General features: G+C 37.2%; 1 protein-coding gene across 2 annotated transcripts; it reads left to right on the top strand.

Moving 5' to 3' along the window:
• Positions 1 to 1041: 1041 nt before the first annotated feature.
• Positions 1042 to 8927, top strand: LOC139980837 (protein dispatched homolog 1-like). Of its 2 annotated transcripts, none has more exons than XM_071992795.1 (5): positions 1042 to 2283; positions 3032 to 3246; positions 3671 to 3794; positions 4629 to 4818; positions 5188 to 8927. In XM_071992795.1, the coding sequence occupies exons 2-5, from the start codon at positions 3089 to 3091 to the stop codon at positions 7797 to 7799; spliced, it is 3084 nt and encodes a 1027-aa protein (XP_071848896.1). In that variant the 5' UTR covers positions 1042 to 2283; positions 3032 to 3088; the 3' UTR covers positions 7800 to 8927. The 2 variants fall into 2 exon arrangements, with proteins under 2 accessions (XP_071848896.1, XP_071848895.1); XM_071992794.1 differs by having other exon boundaries at positions 1042 to 2287.
• The last annotated feature ends 44 nt before the right edge of the window (positions 8928 to 8971 follow it).

Here is an 8971-nt window from a genome sequence, read left to right as displayed (position 1 = left end):
AGTAGACTAGTATGGTATATCATATGACATGCTATAGAGAGCAGACTATAGAGAATAGACTAGTATGGTATATATAACATGTAGTATGGTATCTAATATGACATTCTATAGAGATTAGACTAGTGTGGTATATAATATGACATTCTATAGAGAGTAGACTAGTATGGTATATCATATTACATGCTATAGAGAGCAGACAATAGAGAATAAACTAGTGTGGTATATATAACATGTAGTATGGTATATAATATGACATTCTATAGAGAATAGACTAGTGTGGTATATAATATGACATTCTATAGAGAGTAGACTAGTATGGTATATCATATGACATGCTATAGAGAGCAGACTATAGAGAATAGACTAGTATGGTATATATAACATGTAGTATGGTATCTAATATGACATTCTATAGAGATTAGACTAGTGTGGTATATAATATGACATTCTATAGAGAGTAGACTAGTATGGTATATCATATTACATGCTATAGAGAGCAGACAATAGAGAATAAACTAGTGTGGTATATATAACATGTAGTATGGTATATAATATGACATTCTATAGAGAATAGACTAGTGTGGTATATAATATGACATTCTATAGAGAGTAGACTAGTATGGTATATCATATGACATGCTATAGAGAGCAGACTATAGAGAATAGACTAGTATGGTATATATAACATGTAGTATGGTATCTAATATGACATTCTATAGAGATTAGACTAGTGTGGTATATAATATGACATTCTATAGAGAGTAGACTAGTATGGTATATCATATTACATGCTATAGAGAGCAGACAATAGAGAATAAACTAGTGTGGTATATATAACATGTAGTATGGTATATAATATGACATTCTATAGAGAATAGACTAGTGTGGTATATAATATGACATTCTATAGAGAATAGACTAGTGTGGTATATAATATGACATTCTATAGAGAGTAGACTAGTATGGTATATCATATGACATGCTATAGAGAGCAGACTATAGAGAATAGACTAGTGTGGTATATAATATGACATTCTATAGAGAATAGACTAGTGTGGTATATAATATGACATGCTATAGAGAGTAGACTAGTATGGTATATAATATGACATGTCATAGAGAGTAGACTAGTATGGTATATAATAATAATATAAGAATTGTAAAGCGCTTTTATCCAGTAAAAACTGCTCAGAAGCGCTGCAGGAGCAAAGTACCCAAAATGGACACAACAGTTATCAAACAAATGGATACGCATTCATGAATAAGAACGTCTTGAGTTCTTTCTGGAAAGTTGAAATATGCTGGATTGATTTCAGATGTAAGGGGATACTGTTCCAGAGCTGTGGATCTGATCTAGCAAAGCAACGTTCCCTATAAGTGGAAGTGCGAACAGTAGGAACAGATAGCATATGTTGTACGCTTGAACGAAGCACCCTGCTAGGTCTGTATCCTTGGAGAAGCCCTTGTAGGTAAACTGGGGCTAAACCATTCCTTGCTTTGAACACAAGGACAAGAATTTTTATAATTGGTTCTGTACTCAATTCTAAGCCAGTGAAGATCTTTAAGAATTGGTGTTATATGTTGGTGTTTTTTACTTTTGTTACTTTTGTTGGTTGCTAGAGAGGCAACAAACTTTCTCGCCAAAGTACCACACGTTCACGATGCATTTATCGCTTAAATTCTTCGCATGTGGTGGATTTAAAGACATATTTTGTTTGTCGTATCGTACATAGTGTAGGCCTAAATAGCGCTTAACACATACTGAAGTAAATGAACATCTGAACTATTCTTGTATAACAATAACGTTGAAATCCTTTGACCTGTTACTCCTCGTAGTACTTCGGTTGTAGCTGGCGTTTTTTAAGCAGTTTTCATTTTCTCTGCTTTAATAAATTATTTATGTGTTTTGCAAACGTCATGTGATTGCAAAAAGATTCAACTTGGCAGAGGCTCACGAGTTTTTTGTTGTTGTTGTTGATAATTAACCCTCGCCACTAAACTAGATTGTATAGGCGATTTGAACCGAAAAGAACTCAATATTATTTGAACGGTTCATTAAATAGCGGAGCAGTAATTAAGTGAGGCTGTTTAATAAGTATTTCAGTTCACATTTTAACACTATAAATTGATCTGATGTTATGTAAGCTACCGCCAATATCACAGGAAGACGGATGTGTTAGAAGCTCGCTCCCGGTGAACTGCTATTGAATTTCAAGCTCAACCACTAAAACCGACGGTTCCGAATTCCATGCAATCCTACTACTGCTGGAGGAAATTATTCCCGTAGGTGAGAAATTTACAAAGATTTTGCTCACTTGGATTTGCTTGTTACACGACAATATTCACTGTGATTGACGAAAACAAAGTATACACCGAGATTCATCATTTTCTTACAACGAATACATTTATAAATTGTCTTTATTTCAACATTTTGAAACATTAAATGTAGTTAACCATGTCATACAAAATAAATTTCATATGCGCTAGCTATTTTCTATATATCTTGGGAAGGATACTTCCTTGAGAGCTTCACTAACTACGCTATACACTGGGCGTTCACGCAGTGGTTGGTCATGTAGCTAAGAATATTTCAGTATCATCTCGGTTTCGAGAAAAAGAAGATATTGGCAGGATGTTACTGAAAGTAAAACATACAGGCCTAATGGGGCATTAGCAATGGCGAGTGTCCTCCTCGTTGACAATACACTATTGTACCTTACGTAAAGGCGTCGATTGTATGTTGAAGGCGAGGGTTGGTTGGTGGAATGTAGAAGGGGTGGTAAAGTGGTATAGTCTGGAAGAACGTTTGTGCTCGTTGGGGAATGTCCCTGCGCTAGTTGTCACAAGAATCAAGGTGCGGATTCCTCTGATTCTTCCCTCTTCTATCTTCGATATCATATATTGAAAAGCTCACAAGAATAAAGTATGCGGATTAAGTATGCGGATCAACGGATTATTAATATTAATCTGTCATGAAATGAAACGCACCAACAATAATGATAATATTAAAAATATTCATCTTTCTTGACAGGTTACGATCGTACTATAGGTGCATTCATAAGACATTGGTTTAATCCTGATACCGATAATGTCATGCCAATGTCATGTCAGATGTGGACCATTGCTTAACCTCGAATCTGCGTACGCTATGAGAGACAATAACCGAGCAAGCAATACCAGTACAACTCAAAACGTAGAACACCAAGAAGCCAATGACCGCCGTACACCAAATGGATTTTGGTTCAGGTACCGCCTTAAGCTGTTCAAAGATGCCTCTTTGCAGACTGCTATTGTTGATATCTTACAAATTAGAGCAGTTTGAACGTAGATCATGATTTTTAATTCTGGATTTCAAGTTTTTTCCCTTTTTGTTTGTATAAATATGTATGAAATGTGCCTTTACAGATAAATTGCTACATTACGTTGACATCTCAGTTAATAGCGAATTGTTAATGATAAGCTATAGCGTCATTCATTATAACAGCTCGACAAATTATATTTTAATTTTATTCACACAACATAGCACCCCTCGGTGAACACCAGTTTATCGTGCTGTATACGGTATAGCTCATTTTATATTGCTTGTATTCAGTGCATTCACATAATGAACGACTTAGTCCTATATTATGACCTAAACATTATCAACGGATATTAAATAATCTTTTCCAAGGTACTCATCATCTCTAGAGCGATTTCCCTCTCTTATCTGTCTTCTGATTATGGTATTTACGGTGGGATGTGGCGCTCTAACATATGCAATTCATGGTCTTCCCTCGTTCGAAGAACCAAGAAAGGTAAAACAGAAAAGAAAAGTAAAACAAGAATAAAGTGCAGCATAATTGCAATTGGTAGGGATCTGACATAATCTGCAGACATATTTAATATATCATAATGATCTCTTTCCATATATCTATTGACTGCCCACTTCAATGTAACAAGTTAAATGTAAGCCAGGGTTTCCCTAACTTTACACCCCCGCGAACCCCCTGTGGATGTCAGAGTTGTCCACGAACCCCAAACTTTTCGAGACACGATCTGAGTCATTCAATATTATACTATAATAGGAATAACAGTCCTTCGTAAAAGATCAAGTATCACATGCATGGTACGGTACTACTATGGCAACATATGCGTATGGAACGCGAAAAGAGGTTGTCGATATGTACGACTTTTGTACATTACTTAATTATATGATATATCATATTGTAGTTCAACAAAATTACTCTAGTTTTGACCTTCAGAAACGTCTCTCGAACCCCATGTGATGGACTCACGCACCCCCTGGGGTTCATGCACCCCAGTTAGGGAACCCCTGATGTAAGCTATTCAATTGGGCCTCACGTATATACTGATGTCAGATGTATGGAATTCAGTCTATGCAAGCTAGCAATGTAGTGATAAGCAAATTGAGTTTAGTGTATGTTTGCATTTGGCTATCCCAAACATAACACCAAATTGTTGGATATCGAGCTTTACTTATTTCTTACCCATTTTGTGTTACCTAAAACTAATTATCTGACTTAAATTGAACATTTGTTAATTTAACCATTATGTCATATATAACAAGATCCAGTGTTGATTTATGTATAGTACTAGTATTAAATAGCATTAATGTATATCTCTCGTAGGGTTTTGAAGCTAGGGGAACGGAGATTGGCAGTTTTCTAACATCTTTATGGAATCTGCAACAAGGAAATCACGATTTATCTTCCGTTGTGAGAATCTCTGAGCAAAGAAAACGCTCGTTGGCGCATCAGTTGGATGAGACAACGCCGTTACACAGGGACAAGAAACAGATTAACAATTGTCCAGCACTTGGTAAGAAATTACTATTTATCTTATCTAGGAGTGTTAGCGGTTAACACCGGTGCCTTTAAATCATAAGGTCCCGAGTTCGAGTCACTCCAAGATTAATGTATATCGTCCAGTTACAGAGTTGTTGACAATTGACAATTCATAATCATGGACGTTAAATATGAATCTAAGAGAATGAGTTCGGTCAGCTTGCGGCTTTTATAAGCCTATGATGGCTTCTTCGCGAGTTCCTGCTTGCAGGAGGATCTCAAATACATACATACACACATCTTAAATACAAATTTTCAAATCATTAATTAAATATAAATATGATTGTACTAATGATAAAAGTATCTGGTCAATTTTTGATGCGTTCTTTTCGTTTGTACACAGGGTCACATCTTCTTAAGCTTGTGTACGAGACAGTGGATGAAGGTTCTATGTTTCAAGCAGACAAACTCACCTCAGTGTGTCGACACGAAGAGAATTTGATAAGAAAGCACGACAGCTTTGCTAAGACTTGTGTAACACAGAGAACGGTAGCAGCAGGAAATATGTGTTGTCCAAGCTGGTCTTTGGGGTACGTGGTAGCTTTAATGAGTAATAAAAGTTCCTGCTTCGATGTGGCGGAGATGGATGTGACCTATGCCCAAGAAATATTGACACAATTCCAGGCGATAAGTACGTCTGTGATTGTACCGTCAGATCTGACTAATTGTCAACACTTTCCAGAGCAGTGTACCGTAGAGGATTTGATCTACATTACTTCCAATTTTTTACTTCCAATTTCATATTCTGACCATCCCACTTTTACCATGTCATTCTCCCCCATCGTGTTGTGCCCTGACTCTAATAACTGCGGAAATTCCACTCAACAGCTATTTGAAGATAATTTTGGGGATGACGCTAGTCTCGACGATGATGTCACGAAAGTTACAGCCGGAGATTTTGGATTGAAGTTTGTTTTATTTGACTTGTTTTTGGTTTCTGATTTCTTTTTGGTAATGATGGGTGCCCTGTCAGCTTTATGTATCATATGGATATACACACACTCTCTGTTCATCACTTTGTGCGCAATAACAAACATGGCGATGTCTTTGACCATGGCCTACTCAATCTACTTTCTAGTTTTTAGACTTACCTTTTTCCCGTTCGTCAACGTGATCAGTGCAGTGCTCATTATTGGTGTTGGAGCTGATGATACATTCGTTTATATTGATCTCTGGAGAGCTTCTCAAAAGAAGTTTGGTTTCACGAAAGAGAAAAGAGTACACGTTTTAGAAGAAACTAGCAAACATGCATTCTCTACAGTGTTTGTAACCAGTTTTACCACTTCCTCTGCTCTTTTTGCCACAGCATTCAGCAACATCACAGCTATCAAATGTTTTGCCGCATATGCGGGTTTGGCCATTCTAATAAACTTTGCGTATACTATAACATGGCTACCAGCTGTGATAGTTATCCATGATAAATATGTTTCTATTATCAACCCAATGGTATCAGCATTGCAAGCAAAAAGCCATATTGTGAACAGCCTGCTAAAAGTAATCAACAAGTGTTGCCATTCTCCTAACTTGTTCTTTGAGGTTATTTTACCAAAAGTTATTTGGCATCTTCGATTCTTTTGGTTAATATTTCTTTTGTCGGTTGGCGCTTTGGGGTTCGTTCTTTCATTCATATATCCTCGCCTTGGTTTACCCGAGAAAAATGAATTTCAATTATTTCGCGACGACCACCTATTCGAGCAGTACGATCAAGTATATAGGAAGACATATGCATTTGATATCAATGAGAAGCCTTTAATGCCCGTATTTTTCATATGGGGTGTTATACCAATCGATAACGGTAACCACTGGGATCCTTATAACACTGGACAGCTTGTTTTGGACACAAACTTTGAATTTGGTAACAGTCAAACCCAGGAATGGCTATACAATTTCTGTATTCGTGTTCGTCAACAAAGTTTCATAAGTAATTCTAGTAGTAATGGCTTTTGTATGATCGATGATTTCAGACTGTGGATGCGGCGACCATGTTTACTTCCACCAGATAACCGTTGTTGTGCTCAAACAAATTTCCCGTTTACAAAAACTGTCTTTGAGGCATGTGTGAAACACTATTGGAACGAACGTTGCATCAGTTTCTCATGTGAATATAATTTAGCGTCACCTGGACTACGATTTGATGAAGACAACACACTCAAAGTGTTGTATCTAGCGTTTGACGGTTCGACTCCTTACAGTTTACAGTTTTCATCGGTAGACACGTTTTGGAAGGAGTTAAGGACATGGACCCAAAAGGAAGTTATAAATGCACCTGTTGGAATGCAGGGTGGTTGGAGCGTCAGTCAAATGGATATTCAACTGTATTTCTATGACCTACAAGCCGGTATTGCCAGTGGAACAGCCACATCGGTTTCAATTTCTTTGAGCATGGCTTCCATTGTATTATTTCTTAGCACCAGAAACATTGTTACAACACTGTTTGCTATTATAACTATATCATGTGCCGTGTTCGTTGTTATAGGCTGTCTTGTTCTTCTTGGCTGGGAACTAAACGTGTTTGAGTCAGCAATACTTTCTCTTGCAGTTGGGTTATCGGTTGACTTTACGATTCACTATGGAGTCGCCTTTAGATTAGCCCCGTTCCCTGATCGCAAGAGCAAGGCTATGTATGCCACCACAACACTAAGTGCTGCAATTACCGTGGCGGCTGTATCAACATTTACTGCAGGTGCTTTCATGATTCCAGCAACTGTTCTCAGCTATGTACAGCTTGGTGTTTTCCTTACATTAGTGATGGCCGTAAGCTGGATATATGCTAACTTTCTATTTTTACCTTTATGCTTTACATTGGGCCCTAATAACAACTTTGGCCAAGTTCGACCAGTCTCGTTCTTCTTACGCAAAGAAGACCCACAGCACCATAATCGTTGCTCAGGGAATGATGTCCTAGTTAGAAGCAATACAAGTGAGGTATCCCGTAACGTAGATAGGACCGATTAGTGAAAATACTCAACCGCAATTTGAGTAGAAATGGAACTGAGCAAAATCGGCTAAGGGATGGATTAAACGTTAGGCAAAAATGACTGTGCAAACACAGAGGTTAATTATTCAATAGAAGCTTGTAAACCCTGTACAAACCGATTTAATTCTCGAAAGAGATACAGTTTTACTTGATGATATATTACCCTCCGAGATTCTAATCTCTCACGACTCATGTCATTTCTGTTCTATTTGCAGACGAGAATGGAAGAATGTGGCTTCGTTGGGTCAAACTAGAGTCTCTCTATAAGCATAGTTGCGACATGACGATCCCAAAATATCAGGTCACGCGGTCTATACATCCATATATGTACCCCAACTGATGACTGTCACTGAAATGATTATTTTACACACATACACAAACGCGCGCCGTTCCCACGCACACAACTCTGCATTAGACCATTGGGGTATACAGTATAAGAAGAACACGCTATAGGGCGACTGGCGATTTAATGTTATTTCGTCATATTGGACTATTGTTAGGAATATAATTATTTATATCCGTGAATATATGCCATACTGTCGAAAGCAATGTTCTACTGTACAGGTGAATTCACTCCATTAAGAGATTGTCATACAGTGAGTTTCGAGATATTTAGAACAATGAGTTGAGCCAAACCTACGACCCACTAGAAAGGGCATCTACAAAGGGCATCAACAAAGGGCATCAACAAAGTTATTATTTATTCAATAATTTGACAGGAAACTTTCAATTTTAATAATAATTTGGCCATAGAAATTTATTTGCTACTTGCAAACTTATATCGATTACATTGCTTGGATAGTTCAGTGTATGCTAATAATCTATTGGGTATTTTCTGTACATCACAGTCACATTTGTACTGCTGTTGGCCTCAATGGATCAAATCTGCCGGTGATGGCAAACATTTGTGAAGGCATCGAGTAATTTCTGCGACCAAGTGAAGACAATAAAATGTAGAAAATAAGGAAAATAAGACCGTATTAGGTGTGAACCAACATAGTTGTTTTTCAACTATAGCCATATTGTCCATAGATCAGTAATAGTTAGTGAATCATGCAATTCATTCTGTATAAGTTCTAACCTTCAGGAGAGACCAATGGATGCGGTGGAGGATCTACAGTATATATATATATATATATATATATATATA

Source organism: Apostichopus japonicus, chromosome 15 (assembly GCF_037975245.1).
Source record: "Apostichopus japonicus isolate 1M-3 chromosome 15, ASM3797524v1, whole genome shotgun sequence".
Lineage (NCBI taxonomy): Eukaryota > Metazoa > Echinodermata > Holothuroidea > Aspidochirotida > Stichopodidae > Apostichopus > Apostichopus japonicus.
The sequence above is the reverse complement of the archived record's forward strand: the minus strand, read 5'-3'. Positions and strand labels throughout refer to the sequence as shown.

Bases quoted from the DNA above. Each gene is read 5' to 3' on its own strand.
- LOC139980837 (XM_071992795.1), top strand. From the start codon at position 3,089: ATGTCATGCCAATGTCATGTCAGATGTGGACCATTGCTTAACCTCGAA. The intron at 3,247-3,670 runs GTACCGCCTTAA...ATCTTTTCCAAG, and splicing joins CCAAATGGATTTTGGTTCAG to GTACTCATCATCTCTAGAGC. The intron at 4,819-5,187 runs GTAAGAAATTAC...GTTTGTACACAG, and splicing joins TAACAATTGTCCAGCACTTG to GGTCACATCTTCTTAAGCTT.